This window comes from Hemitrygon akajei, chromosome 2 (genome assembly GCF_048418815.1).
Source record: "Hemitrygon akajei chromosome 2, sHemAka1.3, whole genome shotgun sequence".
Classification (NCBI taxonomy): Eukaryota; Metazoa; Chordata; class Chondrichthyes; order Myliobatiformes; family Dasyatidae; genus Hemitrygon; species Hemitrygon akajei.
In genome coordinates this window covers 24,067,095-24,083,615 of record NC_133125.1, presented here as the reverse complement: position 1 = coordinate 24,083,615, position 16,521 = coordinate 24,067,095, and the positions used below count along the sequence as shown (strand labels likewise).

Below are 16,521 nucleotides of genomic sequence, written 5' to 3'. Positions count from 1 at the left end.
ACCCTTTCCTCAGTTCCTTTGCATCTGTTTCCAGGATGAGGATTTCCTTTCCAGAACATCAGAGATATCCTCCTTCTTCAAAGAACGGGTTTTCCCTTCCTCCATCAGTGATGCTGCTCTCCACCACATTGCCCCAGACACTCTCACTCGCACCATCTTCCCGCCACCTTAACAGGGATGGAGTTCCTCTTGTCCACAGCCATCACCCCATGAGCCTCCACATTCAGCACATCATTCTCCGCAACTTCCGTCATCTCCAAAGTATCCTACCACCAAATACACCTTTACCTCCCCCCACTCTCTGCTTTCCACAGCGATCTCTTCCCACCCCCACCCCACTAATCTCCCTCTGAGCACTTACCCCTTCAAGCGGCCAAAGTGTTGCACCTGTCCGTTTACCTCCTCCCTCAGCTCCATTCAGGGCCCCAAACAGTTCTTCCAGGTGAGGAAACACTTCACCTGTGAATCTGTTGGGGTCATCTACTGTATCCAGTGATCCCGACACGGCCTGCTCTACATTGGTGAGACTCGACGTAAATTCGGCTACCACTTTGTCGAGCACTTCCGCTGAAGTTCCACCAAAAGCAGTGGCCAACCATTTTAATTCCTGTCTCCATTACCATTCTGACACATTGGTCCATGGCCTCTTCTCTTGCCATGATGAGGCCACTCTCAGGGTGGAGGAGCAACACCCCAGATTCCGTCTAGGTCATCTCCAACCTGATGGCATGAATATCAATTTCTCCTTCCAGTAAAGATATTTTTCCTTACCCCTTCCCTCTTCACCTATTCCCCACTCTGGCCACTTACCTCTTCTCCTCATCTGATCCTAGTCCTTCTCCCCTTTCTCCTCTGGCCCATGCTCCTCTCCTGTCAGATTTCTTCCTCTCCAGCCCTTTACCTTCCCACTCACCTGTTTCATCTGTCACCTTCTGGCCAGCCCTCCTTCTCCTTCCCTCACCTATTCTTTCTGGCATCTCCCCCCTTCCTTTCCTGTCCTGAAGAAGGGTCTCAACCCTAAAAACATCGACTCGTTTATTCATTTTCGTGGATGCTGCCTGACCTCCAACATTTTGTGTGTACTCCTTAAAATAATCTTCTTTGTCTCTCTTGCCCAGGCCTGACAAAGGGTCTTTGTAACTCTATTATTCCGTCCACACGACCTGCTGAGTGTTTTTTTAAGAATTTCAGGTGTTGTTTTCAAATTTCCAAATTGCTGTTACCAGAATAAAAATTTTCCATATCTAATGATCAAATATTTCAACTCAACATAAACACCGATGAATGACACTTCTCCACATTATACATCCATTTGCAACCAATCCTTGATTATACAACTTTATTAATAAGAGCATTTCATAGACTTTATTTCTATTCCTATCTGCTATTTCTATTCCCTTGTACTTTCTCTACATCCTGTTACTTTTTCAATTTTCTTTTAAATAATTAGACTCCATTAGCTTCAAAGGCCAGTGTTGTAATGCACTCCTTTTTCTAAATGACTTCCTACATTAGCAAGATATGCATGTGTATTGATTCACTAATTGTTTGTCATTGATAGATTATATTCTGCTCTAGGTATATCGGCCTTAGCTCATTGGCTGCACACATTGAATCTGAAGATTACAGTTCAAACACTTTGAAACTTCTCCATTTTTGAGAATATAATTCGTGCCCGGATACCTAGGCACTATTAAGGAAGTCTTCGGGCAGATGGGGCTTGTCAGCCATTGTTGGCAGCTAATCTGGGAGTAGGAAAACTCGGACCAAAAACCTCCGCTTACTTGCAGCGATACCCACTCATGGGGAAGGCTATCTACCACCCTCCACCCCTCGCTTTCTTCAGGGATTGGTCTCTCCATGATTCCCTTGTCCATTCATCCCTCCCCACTAATCTCCCTCTGGGCACTTATCCCTGCAACTGACCGAAGAGCTACCTCTGCCCATTCACCTCCTCCCTTGCTTCTCTTCAGGGACCCAAACAGTCGTCGCAGGTGAGGCAACACTTCACTTGCAAACCTGCCAGGGTTCTCTATTGTATCCAGTGCAGTGGTGCAGCCTCCTCTGCATCGATGAAACCCACTGTAAATTGGGGAACTGCTTCATCAAGCACCTCTGCTGTATCCGCCAAAAGCAGAACTTCCCAGTGACAAACATTTTAATCCCCATACCCATTCTGATATGTGGGTCATTGGCATCCTCTTGTGCCACGATGGGGCCACCCTCAAGGTGGAGGAACAACACCTTAAATTCCTCCAACATGATGGCATGAACATCGATTTCTGCTTCCATAAAAAAATTCCCTCCCCCTCATCTCTTCTTCTATTCCCCATTCTGGCCTCTTCCCACATCTTCCTAGGTCCCCTCCTCTTTTCCTTTCTCCTCTCCTATCAGATTCCTTCCTCTCTAGCCCTTTACCTTTCCTACCCACCTGGCTTCACCTATCACCTTCTATCCTCCTTTCCCTCATCCCTGCCTTTATATTCTGGTATCTTCCCCCTTCCTGCCCTGTCCTGAAGAAGGGTCTTAGTCCAAAACACTGTCTAGTTACTCCTTTCCATAGATGCTGCCTGACCGGCTGAGTTCCTCCAGTTCCTCCTTTGTGTGAGTTGCTCTGGATTTCCAGCATCTGCAGAATCCCTCAGGTTGAACATTTACAAGGCACGTGGATAGGTACGAGGATAGGAAAAGATGAGAAGGGTGAGGGCCAAAAGCAAGCAAATGGGACTTGTTTAAATGGACACGGATCAGTTTGACCGAAGGATCTGTTTCTCTTCTGTATGATTCATAAGATGAACATTTTGTTTTAATGAAATTGCTTCTTCGCTGTTTGATGGACTGCAAGCAAGTTAATATTATTGTGTCCACCCAGGAGTGAACAGTGTGTCTTAGATTTACTGTAGCAGATAAGAAATAAATATTAAAAATCTTCTATATTCATACCATCATTTCACTTGCATTTTCCTACAGCTACAGTATGGTGCCACCTACAATGCTTTATATTTAGATTTGATTTTCAGATATATGCCAGCCCAATGTATTTATTCAGTATTCAGTTAATATAATATAATGTTATTTCAGAAATCATCTAAAATTTGAAGAATTTGTTCTCTAGTATTTCAATAATAACTTAGATATTTAGTGAATTATGCAATGGATTATTAATATATGTTATAAATAGCAGTATTTGTTAATTTGACTCAATATAAATTATTGCTTATTTGCCTCTGTACGTTTTCAAAACTGGAAACAAGAAAAGACAGAGGGATAACTCCGGCCTCTCTCTAGTTGCAAAGCAATTTCTGTTTGACTTGCTGCTCTTGCCCTAATTTTTCCAATAGGTTTCCAAGTCCAACAAAACTACCCTGTCCACTGAATTTAAACATGGCTTCCAAATGCAGTGAAGAAGCATAATAATTTCAATACTGGAATGTAAAGTTCCACTTCTTTATTGTGGGACACTGGAAAACATAGTCAAAATCATGCAGTACCTGTCCACTGTGAGTGTGCTGCACTTATTACGTATCATATCACATTTTGTGCAATCTTACTAGCAATGGTTCACAAAGGATATAAACGCAATTGAGATATTACAAATAAATAACAAGGATATCCCTCAGTGCAGAAGGAAAGAGGACAGATTAGAGACCACAGCTGCAATCGTCCAATAAGATGTTAAATATAATATGTCATCAGGAACATAAACTTCTTCATTACCATGAATTTAAAAATAAAATGTATGGCAATGGATCATTCTCCACAACACTAAAAGTTCCCAATACTTCAAAAAGTATTACAATATAGTTTGCATAATACTCCATATCCCTAATCTGGTATTAATCTATGCAATTTTCCATTTAATCCTTAATTAATAATTAAACATTTAAAAATTCATCTTCAAAATGCCCATTTCAAAAAGAGAATCATGGTTTTAATATAAATATGCCACTGTAATTTTGTTATTAGTGCAAATATACTTGGTTGTAGAATAAACCATGCTGCTTCTACCAGACCAGAAGGGAGCATTTTCAAATCCAAAGGTCCAATGAAGCGGAACTTGAGCCCCCGCACATGTAACATCTGGTTCTAGTAGCAAATTTGTTCATTATTCAAAAAAGTCAAGAATTATGGGAGCTCCGATATTCACATTTCAGCTATAACACACAATGAATAAGTGCATGTGTTAAAAATTGCCACCAGTCAACCTGAACCTGAAAGGGTAAGTGGAGTTTTATCAAAGCTACTGTGCAGGTTCTGCAGGTAATTGTGGAAGCTAACAGAAGCATTTGTTTACTGAGAGGTGGGAGAAAAAGGAAGTTATGCTTCAGTTATAGTGGGCATCATTGCGACCACAGGTAGACTGAGTTCTGTGCATAAAGGTAACTTCCTCATTTAAAGAAGCTTACTGACGTCTTGAACCAGTCCAGAGAAGGTTTACTAAGTTAGTAACTGGAAGGGGTATGTTATCCGAAGAGGAAAAACTGGAGGGGGTAGGTGTGTTGGTTGTTAACACAAACAATACATTTCACTCTTATGTTTTGATGTACATGTGATAAATAAATCTGAATCTGTATTCTCAGGAGTATAGATGAGGGGGAGGGATTTTGATTGAAGCATATAAAATCCCAAGGGGTTCTGAAAGGAATTGTGCAGAAATCATAGCAACACACACAAAACTCTGGAGGAACTCGGCAGGCCTGGCAGTGTTGATGGAAAAGAGTAGTCGACATTTCAGGCCGAGACCCTTCAGGCCCAAAACGTCGACACTACTCTTTTCCATAGATGCTGCCTGGCCTGCTGAGTTCCTCCAGCATTTTGAGTGAGTTGCTCGGATTTCCAGCACCTGCAGATTTTCTCTTGTTTGTGATGCAGAAATCATGTTTCTTTTTATGGGAGCATATAGCATCTTTGTTTAAAAATAATATGTCACTCACTTAAGACAGAGATACTGCATTTTTAAAAAAAATCTCTACAATGTCTTTAAAGTGCTTAGTCCAAAAGTAGTGGCCAAGGAGGATGTAAATATTCTTAAGGTGGCAGCGGACAGATAAACAAGGGGGTGAAAAGATGTTGTGATTAGAGTTCAGACTGGAATTAGATCAGCCACAATTTTATTAAATGGCAGGCAGATTAAGCTCAAGGAGCCAACTGGCCTACTCCAGTTCCTGATCACATGTAACTTAATCTGAAATTTAAAGCAGCCCAAGTACATCATACAGTACCATTAATACTACCTTCTTCTCTTGGGCCTGCTTCTGCTTTTCAGTCACTGAGCTAGCAATCAGACTTCAGTGTCGACCAACCATATACTCTCGCTACTTGATATATTTTCCGACCCTGACTTTCAGAGAAGAGTCACTGAAGAAAAAAAAGTTGGTGAACAGGAAAGGGGGATTAGGAAAGTAGGGAGGGAATTAGTAAAAGGTGAGGTGAGGGTTTGGAAGCAGGTATGGGTAAGATTTGATCCTATTTATTCACAGAAGCGTGCAGTCGGAATACACTGAAGTGCCTATATTTCTGAGTGTGAGTGTGCAGCAGACTGTAGTCTCCGATTATAACGGGCCTCCTTGCCACTGGGCCGCACTCTGGCAATCCCTTCTGGCTATTAGTGTTCAACAAGCTTCCGGAGTTCGAATAATCGGGCATAGACATCGTCCATTTTTCAAAATGTCGGAGGGGAAACAAATAATTCCGGACCCCGAAACTGAAGGGTACTGAAAGCTGTTTGACAAAAGAAATTCTAGGTCTGAGAAAACCGTAGCCTTAACTAAACCAGCCATTTTGTTTTTATAGATGAAGGCATTGAACACTCGATTGAGATTGTAAAATAAATAAACACCTATCCGACGCGGAACCAGTTTCAGAAACTTTCTTTGTGAACTTCGGAGAGAGGTCTTCCTCGGTGGATGAGGACACAGAGATTAAATCGAGAGGAGCACGGCTGTGGCCGTAACTGTCTGGCAATTCCAATACAACAATATCTCCTGCGAACCGTTTCATGCCGCCATCGGCAAATACTTCAGCAGACAGCGGACCGGGCCCGCAATTCTACACAATGAGATCAAAGTGCCCAACAACTCGGTGCGTTTAAATAGCTTTCCGGGGGGGGGGGGAGGGGACTGACTTTTATATCCCCCCCGTTTGGCAAAGAGAAAACAAAACGTTCAGCCGCCAGCATCCTCCACCCACACACTGAGCCGTTCGTCAGCATACAGCGAAAACGTGGTGACAAGTCATCCTCGTGGTGTCGACATTTGGGGTGGTGTGTGTATCCAGAATGGCTCCTCGCCTTTCCATGTTATGCACGCGAGAGGCACGAGTGTAATTGCTTGCTCTAGGACCGGCTCTCTTAAGTATTTCTTCCAGTCGAAGTATCTCACGCTTTCCAGAATCGGCCTGGCGGCGGACATGTCCACGACACCGGTGACTTTCTAGACACCAGCGTTCTTCCCACCCTTTCACCAACACCACACCCCGACGCCGCTAAAGCGTACCGGGCCTGCGTTGCCCCCATCCTTCCTGTTCTCACTCCTATTTCTGCTGCTGCAAACTCGGCTAGTTCTGGGGCTGGGGGTGATCATAACGCGGACTGGCACTGACTCCCAGCAAAGGCGTTTGGCACGTTTCACTCTGCTGGAATGCCTCAGCTTATAATAATGCAAAGTCTGCATTTATAATCATTCATTATTTGTTGCCTTTTTAAAAAAAAAAGCCCGGAGTAATTTACTTTGAGAAAGGGAGTGTCAGTTTGCTCAGGATTCAGCGATTGTGCTTCTGGACACAGTGAAGACCCTGTCCATGGTGAGCACGAATAATTCCCCGGAGCAAAATAGTAATCGCTCCGACAACGGGAGCGCCCTGCTTCGCTTTGTTATTTATACGGGGAGAAAACATTATTTTAGGCCTGTGGAAGACTTCACGGAACGGCATATACAGTGCACAGCCACAGTTTTCAACTGTTTACTCAGCAGCTCTATGTGATCAGTGCCAATGTTATCATTGGATCCTGTGTGAATGACACGCTGCCAGTCGCTCCCCTAATAATTGGTGTGTTTCAACCGATATGAGCGGTCCAAGCACAGCCACATCAAAACGACTACATTTTCTCCAGCCAGCAGCTTACACCTGATTTATTAAGATAACCAAATGGCTGCTGTCAAGTATTTTTTTTATCAGAGAAACTTCCAACACATTTACTTTCCTCTCAAACTTAATGTCACAAGACAAACTAAATAATCTGTGTAGAACAGTAGAGAGTTTAATAGCATTATTCTGCTTGAAGGCCAGTGGGAGCACACTGAAGTGTGGAGACAGATACATAACGTCAGCCTATAATCATTTTTTCACCCTCAAGTCCACACTTGAGCAATCCTTAAGCAGCCCTCATCTCCTTTCCTAACCATTGGGAGTCTGAAACCAGTGCATTTTTACCTCACAAATCAGATTAGCACATTCAGCAGAGAACGTACACCTAAACCTGGGAACTTCCGAGACACAGGAGACTCTGGAGATGCTGGAAATCCACAGCATGCACACAAAATGCTGCAGGAACTCAGCAGCTCCAACTGCACCTGTGGCCAGGAATGAACAGTTGACATTTCAGGCCGGCCAAGACCTTTTGTAAGCACTTGTGACCTGAACAAGAGTCTTCCCAAAACGCTGACTATTCATTCCCTTCCATGGATGCTGCCTGACCTGCTGAGTTCCTCCAGTATTTTGTGTGTTGCTCTGGTAACTTCGAAACTTATCCGGTTCGCGTGGTAAAACAGTAAATACATGAAGAGAAAGAAACTTGTTTTTATGAGGAACTATGCACAAATTCTTTAAGTGTTTTAAAGGTAGTTTCCCAATATCCTCACTTCCCTAAGGAAGGGAAATGCTGAATCCAATTTGAGAACAGTTCATGCATTGGCTCCCTGTGGAATTATATACCTCATTAATATTGGTTGGCAGACAAACGTTGGTCAAGACATCCAGGAGATTGTTCCTGATCATTTGTCAAATCCACATGGAAAAGCAGATTGGGCCACAATTTAAGAATTCGAATCAGGTGTAGACGATGCAAGAAGGCAAGTCAAACTATAGAGCACCAGAAGTGTTCCCATGTACTTCACACTGAAGTGTCTCAAATGTTCTTGACACCACAATCCCTGCTTAGGAATAGGAAAGTGCCCATAATCAGCCACTTCTGACAACATAAGAAGCTAAATTCTGGTTTATTTAACTGAAATGCGTGCATCTTATTAATCTTAAGAAACAAGTTCATGTATTGAGTGGAAAAAAAAACTAAATAGCAAGGTCAGAAAGATGATGCTTTAGGAGAATTCGGAAGAGTTTCAATTGATAGTCTACTAGGGGCTCCCAAACTTTTTTATGACCTGAACCAATACTATTAAGCAAGGGGTCTGTGGACCCCAGGTTGAAGTATGTCTCTATTACCAACATTCTGCAGATGCTGGTCTCAGACTGAAATATTGCTTTTTTCATTCCTCTCCATAGATACTGCCTGACCTGCTGAGTACCTCCAGCATTCTGTGTGTGCTTCTATTACTACTGGCCAGGTCAGTGATACCCAGCACCAATTATCATTGTAAATTTCAAATGCCTGTTAGGGTTGTGTTATTGAACTTAGGATAAATCTATACTCTAAGCAGAGGATTTGTTTTAGTGTTTTTTAATATGAACATTTGAAATTAAACTCAAATCTATGCACCAGCATTCAAATTCCAAAATATTTCCCACTACAAAATAAAAATAAAGATTTAAAAATCAAACACAACTCATGAACTTTGTTTAATTCTGTAACATTTTCACCCATCTGCCATTCTATTGATTGTAAATATTTTACACAATATTTCTTACGTTGCTTCCTTTATATGCTATGTGAGGGTTAGAAAAGCATTTATAAAGAATGTCTGGATTTTCCTCCATTACATATAGAAAATAATCTTCATCTGAAAATCTCCCCTCTGCTACATGAAGAGGCTGAGTGAGCACAAAGCACAGAAAGTGATCAATATTAATTTTATTGCAGCAGCAGATGCCAAGACTTCAAAATCAGTCTCCAAAAATCTGGACAGCCAATATTCTAACAGGATTATTCAAATAGTAGAAATAGACTGAAAATTGTTTAAAACCTAATCATCATAAGATGTGAGTGTGCTGTTCTTTATTGTTAATAACTCGTTAGTTATTTATAGATTTAATGGAAAGTACCAAATCTGAAAAATGGTCGAAAGCACAAAGTAACTTTCTCCATTTTCTCCTTCTTGGACTTGAACTGGGGCATACTGGGGCTTGGAAATATGGGAGAAATGGACAACCGATCCCATCCTTAAATGCCCAGCAAACTTCACTGGAGTAATTTATTTAATCATTTCTGAGTGCAACCACTGTAGGAGGAGACTCGCCTCAATAACCATAACCAGGAGCCCACTTACTTCCAAAGGCAGTTAAAGCACTCTTCAATTTCCTTTTGATGATACTATCAGCTGATATGGCGAGACTGCAAATACATCTGATATCTGTTCAACAGTCAGAATCCAATGACATGCACTGTTCAAACATCAACCACTGCTTTCTGCGCTTCAGATCCCAGGGGTACCTGCCCATCGGTATTGACTGCGCTTTCCTCATTGTCACAAGGTCAGTAAAAGTTACCATATGACACAACCCCAGAGCTGGCAAGGGATCACAGGTTCCTTTGTCTAATTAGTGACATTAATGAGCGAGTTGTTTGTCGCTGAATGGCGATCCAACAACTGTTAAAAACATCACAACGAAGGAGCAGGAGTCAGCTAGAACACAGAAAAGTGCAGCATAATTCCAGCCCACAACGTTGTCCCGACCTTTTCACCAACTCTAAACTTTCCCTCTGACGTAGCCCTCCATTCTTCTATGTCCTCTATCTCAAAACCAAACTGTCGCTCTCTCTCTCTTTACTATGTGATATCTCAGCTAAACATCTGCCTCTCTCTTAAAAAAACATTCATTCAGTTGGTCTCCACGGCCTTCCCAGAGAATTTCACAGGTCAACCGCCCTTTGAATGAAGAAATCTCCCCTCTTCTCAGCCCTACATGTCTTCCAGCGCCACCACTGTCCAACCCTTACCCTGCCCCAGGCTGTGGCCCCTGGTCTAGATCCTCCTAGACTCTAGCAGTATAGAATCGGTCTGGTTAATTACCACTGACACACACCTGATCAAAGTTTGTTGTTTTGTGGTCACAATATGATGCAAGACATAAGAAAAGTAGGCTAAGTTATAATGATAAATAAACAGTGCACAAGAGGGATAGCGAAATAGTGTTCATGGACTGATGGCAGAGGGGAAGAAGCTGTTCTTAAAACGTTGAGTGTGTAAAGTGTCATGCTTATTCACTGGTTCTATGGCCAAAATGACTTTATGTGTTGAACTAACTTTCATTATTTCTTGAGTGTATTTGGCCAAACCCGTTTATGCAATTAGAATGCACATTCACCGTGTTAATGGCCTTGGCTACACCAGTTAGTTAACTGGGCCTTTCCTCTACCCGCTAAATCAAAGCCATGACCTTTGATTATTGTCGGAACACGTCCCTCCCTCATTCTCCGGTTCCCAGTATCGCTACCGAGACATATTCAAACATAGACAGCACTGTCAGACCTCTAGAATTCGGGACAGGTCAGACACCATCTGCAGGAAAGGTAAGCTTCGCGTTTCGAGTGGGCTCGCCATCAGACTAGGAGCTGATAGCGCTGGCGTGTATCGTCACCCGGAGATACCTAACGTTTCCCCCTTGGACTTCAGATCTCCAGTGTCCGCAATGTGTTACTCTTCTTTATATCAGAGACTGCTTCTCTTCTGCCGGAGTGCGGCTCTCCTGGCTCGGCAGAGAGCGAGTGTTGGCAGCACAGCCCAATTCGGCCCTGTTTTATCACCTCGTGCCTTCACTTAGCACCCCTGCACTCGCCGTGAGTAACTCCACTGGTGACAGAATCACAGGCATTCTCCCTTCAACTATTATAACACTCAAAAGAACAACTTCAGCCTCAGTTGTGTGAAGCTTCTGACTTATCAAACTCAACCATGCATTCTACACGCCGGACAGACAGCGCCGATTCTGCTTATCGAACTTCAAGCCGTTGGAGGGGGGCACTATCACACAACCCCGAAAGTTTGAATGAAGACGGCTTCAATGCCTCTCCATTCGGCCTCGTTTAACCGATACTTCATCGCGCTCCGGGTACCCCCTTCTTGCTCCCCCGGCGTCAAATCCAACACTAACGTTAGCTTACAAATCGGTTGCATAGTAACCCGAAGTACTTTATTGTCGGGGTCATTCTCACTTTTTATTAAATACTTCGTATCCTAACATCAGAGGGTCATTTATAGGTCTTATGTTATCTGAGTCTGAAGCGGCAGCTCTAATGTGAATGCTCTGTTGGAACTAGATTTTAAAAGTCGCTTCCGGGCAATCATTAATCACAAACAATCAGGTATCGAAATCGACGGGTTGTTTTTTTTTAAAGCTGCGTGCTGAAGGGTCTAGTTTGCACTTAGGAAATATCACTGAATATTTTCTTTCAGTAATCTACCACACTTTAAATGATTACGTATTTACAAGCCTTGCGCTAGAACTAAGAATCTCGCTTTGTCTTTCTCCCCGTGTGATGCAATTCAATGTTAAGCGTGATAGTCCTGTATAGAACGAAGGGGCACTCCAATAATGATGGAGCGGTTAAGACCAAACCACCACCTTCCGGGAAATGTAGCCGTTTTACTGGTCCAATTTACTTCCCAACACAGAACACCGGAATTATTTTCTGCCCCAGGAAACCCTCGTTCAGAGTCAAACCAACGCCTATTAACAAAGCATCTAGCCCAGGATGGTTCAGAAAAACCTCGAAATACGTTATACTTGAATTAAAGTCATTTAAGAATCGTGCAAACAAATCCCTGGATTAATCGCGCTTCTTTTGCTCGGTTAAGTAATCACTCCTGGCAATTGCCCGTGTAACATAAAAATACATTCCCGGCTCCGAAATTTAAAAAAAAAAGTTGAACGGCTCAATTGCTGTAGTTCAGCCCCTTTACAAACCACTGACCGAAACATGCTTATCTGGAAATAATGAATGAAAGATGCTTCGATAGCGCTAGATAGAAAAATGGCACGTAGAGTACTGTTGATTACAGATGCATCATTACACATCGTATTTACTAATCAGCTATGGAATACAGATACCTGGAATATATTATACGTAACATTAAATATACTTCTGGTTATTTTGGCAATAGAAATACTAGAAAGTTTGAAAAACGTTAGTATTATGACTTGTGAAACGTTAGTATTTATGACTATAAATCCTCATCCAAGACATTCAGAATGTTGAGAAATTAGTAACAGTTTAATTACATTTCCTACGACTTGACTGTAAAGTATTTTGAACCATGGGATTTAGTTCCTGAAAACAACTTTTATCTAAACCAAAATTAACTTATGAATATTCTTAGTATTAATAAAATAAGCCGATTACCCCATGGCTAAAGAAAAGAGGATTTAATACTTTTACAGATCTACTTTGTGAATCTTTGTGTTTAATTCTTAATCGAGCATCGATCTGAAGTCCCGGTTCAACAATAAATGAAATAATCGTGCAGTCGAGCATACGCTTACTAACATCCGCCTGTCAGATTAAAGAGTTACTGTTTTAGTAAAAATATAGTTACCTGAATTTCCCGCGCGTGATATACAATGATCAGACCGAGCAGAATGATGGTAGAAAGGCTAATAAGGCATTTTAGAGCTAATGAGTACAGAGAACCCTGTAATATAAAAGAAACACATTTGAGTGTTGAACATGAGCTGGCAATTAAACTTTAAAAGTAAAACCTAAACACAGACGGAATGTTCATTATCTAGGAGTGTATATCACAATATCAAGTTGAACACTGATTAACTTTTGCAATAAGCGCTTAAAATTTAAATTGCTAATGTAAAAGTACAGTTTTCTCGGATACGCTTGCATGCTGGTGATGAGGCAACTGCATAAAGACAAAAAAAGAGACCCCAGAAATGTCAATGACTGTATGTGGCTTACCTTTTGATAGGCCCCCCACGCAAGCTCAGTCTCAATGACCATCACTACAATCCCAAACATACCAAAGATCAAAGCATAGTCGCTCAATCGTTTTCTTTTCTCAAACAAAGCTCTTCTATGTCCCAGCTTGTAGCCAATGTTATTATTTTTCTTTTTGCTCGATTTACTGTTATTTCCACTGTTTCCTGCGTCTCCACCGGGACTCCCGCTGCCCCCATAAGAAACGACCGCGGTGGAGTTGTTTTGCTCCGGCTTCGAGACCACGATCTCCGGGGCGACAGTGGTGAAGATGGGCTGAAGGGGCTGCGATTCCGAGTCCAGCTCATGCAGGTTCCTCCTGGACGAACTCAGGTTGCTGAGCGGCCGCATCACGCCGCCGTTGTACCTGCAGCTGCTCATGGCTATTTCGGTGAAGGGGTTGCTCTCTCTGCGGTGGTTGGTGGGGCTGGGCTGCCGGTGCTGGTGGTAGTGCCGAGAGGAGCTGGCATGACTGGCGGAGGACGGTGAAAGCTCGCTGACGTTCAGCTGACTACCTTGCCTGGAAGAGGAGGAGAGGGGAGAATTGGTCCGGAAAGTGACCGGGGAGGAATTACACAGAAGCCGGCTGTCGCCAGCGGCGCTGACACGCGGGCAGTTGCATCGGATCCATTCGTGCGGCTGCTCGCCTCGCTGCTGGTTGTGCTGCTGCTCCTGGATGAAATCGTGAAACTGCAATGGGGTTTCCATGTCAGAGCTGTTAAAGCCGCAGGATCGGGCTGTGCATCCTGCGCAATGCGTTATGGTACGGATGGGGAAATCCTGGCGCGAAGACGGGCCCATTCCGGCTCCCGTAGAATCCAGGCACTGCGTCCGATTGGCCGGACGGACCAAAACAATCGGCATGACGTAATGGAGAAGGAAAAGGAGAAGCGTGCGCTCCGGGGACACTCACAGCCGAGAGGTCGGGCGCCGCTCGCACCGGCTCATTGCAACCGGCTGCGGGCTTCCAGTCCCAGCCGAGGTTAACTGCAGCCGCCCTCAAACGAAGAGGATCATCAGTGAGCTGATCTCCAAAGTAGGGAATTCTCCCCTCCTTTATTTCAGTTTCAGGGAAATGTCGCTGCAAAATTCTTTGCTCGCTGGCAGATGATTAGACTGGATGCACAGAGTATACCCACATCCTCAGTAGTCACAACAAAGATATCCTGACAGTCCAAAGTCGCCAGCCATCACCCTGTCCTGGCTTCATCGATTCCTGCAGGAGACAACAGGTTCTGAATAATATTAGAGGGAAATAGAATCGCCATACAAACATTTTTAAACGCACCTGATAGTTCCAGAGAAATAAGTGGGTTAATTTTATGGAAATAAATTCTTAAAAATTGGGCGGCGAAGCCCTACTTTGTAAACACATTCGTTGATTTTGAGCTGTTATATGTAAGATGTTTCAATGAATTTGTAATGGTTACACCATAGATAGAATTCCTAAAGTAGAAGGTCGACAACAAACATTATTAGCTTTTTATTAACTCGATTGCATAATATTGCAAGCTAGCATGGCTGGTATGCATTGAAAGTGTCCTTTAAAATCTTTGATGGAATCGCCAGACTTTAAAAATATCTCCTAAAATAAAACACTGCATTTTAAACTACTCTGTATAAAGCCAACCCAGCAAACCTGTCAGGCGGATTTTTAATCAAAAAAGGAAAAAGCAAACTGGTATGCAAGAAACCTTGTATTAAGTTGGCCCTGTCGTGTGGCCAGTCTGTAAAACAATACTGCGGTTTTCCATGTAAAATTGCTGAGCGAGTAATGATGGGAATGATTTGTAGTTTATTCACTGTGCAATAGAACGCATAGCAATTGATCTACTGGAGGGTCCTGGAAAACATTCAGCACAAACCTTGGGTTCCATTAAGTAATTGAATTCTTCACCTGTATCTGATTTCCTGATAAACTATTCAGCGTCACCCAGAAGGATCGTAGCCGGCTGTTAGGTGTTTTTAAGTTTTTGCAATGAGTGATTCTGAATAATTAATTTAAGCAGGGAACCCTTTCTGTTATGGCGGAACCACAGAAGCGGTAGGGTTTTCAATACTGAACCGAAGCGCCGCAGCCTTTGCAGGTAAATTGCCTTTTATCCTTTGAAAGTCGAACTCAACAAGTAATAGTCGCTTAATTTGGTAAAAACAAACCAATTATGTATTTTCTCTCTTAATTAATGTGTGAAGTAGAACCAACCCTTTGTGAGGAGCTGAGTAATTAAGGATAATATGCTAATTTAATACATTTTTATTGATGAACCATAAGGTGGATCGCAACTAGGAAACGTGTTGCCACTTTTAACGTGTTTTAAATCAGTTGGACAAGGTTTATCTTTGTTTCAGATGGTTTTTGAAAGATTTAAATTTTCTTACGAGTTTCTCCCACATCATCACCCCCACCCCCACACACAAAAATTCAGACAATTGAAACGACTTTATCTCGGCACATTATGGAGCAAAAAACTACAAGAAGTGGATTTCCGTACCGAAATATTATGAATCGATTTCAGTAAACAGATACAGCACATTAGGACGTTCTCATGTTCGTGTTCCGTATTTAACTGCCACTGAATGTTTAAATAATGCAGCACCTATTAACGGTGTCGAGTATCTAAATCGTGGATAGTGGATGACACTCAAGGTAACATTGAACCTGAGGCTACCGTGTTGTTACTGCAACAAATGACTACCAGGTGGCGTCAAACTCCGCAAGAATTTTGAATGGGCAGTATGCAATCATTTCAGACTCTCCCTTTCCAGAGTGAATTTCCACGTAATTTTGATCGTAAGTTCATCCGTTCATCCTTCACTTTAAAAAAAAATAGCCTGAGTTTTCTTAGGGCCTTGGTTACTTTTGAGCTCGGCCACGGTGTCTCATGCCATCTCCAGCCAATTGCCGGGCGCTGGAGTGGACTACAGGTTCAAATCGCAAACTGCGGCGTTCCCCGTTATCAGTGGGGGGAAATACAACAATCCTTTCTATGGTAACGCCTCGTGTTGAAAATGGAAGTTTGGTTTCTGAAATGTGGTTTCACACTTTCAGGAAATAAATGTGGCTTTTTGTCTTTTACTCAGTTGACATTTCTGCAACGAACTCGCTCCGTTCAGTAGTCAAGTGGAACATGTGGGGAGGACAGGACTGGAACTAATCGAAGTAGCTTTTTAGCTGTTGACTGTTTCAAGTAGTTTTGCATTAGACTCACTTTCAGGTTCATGTTCTCGGCAATTTCTAAACTATTATTTGCACGATTGGCCGTTTGCCGGTCCTGTTGAGCACCGTTTTTCAAAGATTCTTTGGATGTCTTTCTTTTCCTGTGGGTGCCTGCAAGAAAAGGAATCCCAAGAAGTTTATGGTGGACGTGCTTTGGGAGGAGCCGAAAGAGGCTCGGGGATAGCGGCTGATCGGCAGAACAAGGAGA

The 16,521-nt window shown here is 42.7% G+C and overlaps 1 protein-coding gene across 2 annotated transcripts in view; it reads right to left on the bottom strand.

Moving 5' to 3' along the window:
* Nucleotides 1-16,521, bottom strand: part of LOC140739953 (small conductance calcium-activated potassium channel protein 2-like) — a 198,427-nt gene that overhangs the window by 95,072 nt on the left and 86,834 nt on the right. For both annotated transcript variants that reach the window (XM_073068662.1, XM_073068670.1), the window contains 2 exons: nt 13,079-14,312; nt 12,708-12,803 (listed from right to left, as the gene is read on the bottom strand). In XM_073068662.1, the coding sequence (XP_072924763.1) occupies nt 12,708-12,803; nt 13,079-13,960 (978 nt within the window). In that variant the 5' untranslated portion in view covers nt 13,961-14,312. The remainder of the gene's footprint in view (nt 1-12,707; nt 12,804-13,078; nt 14,313-16,521) is intronic.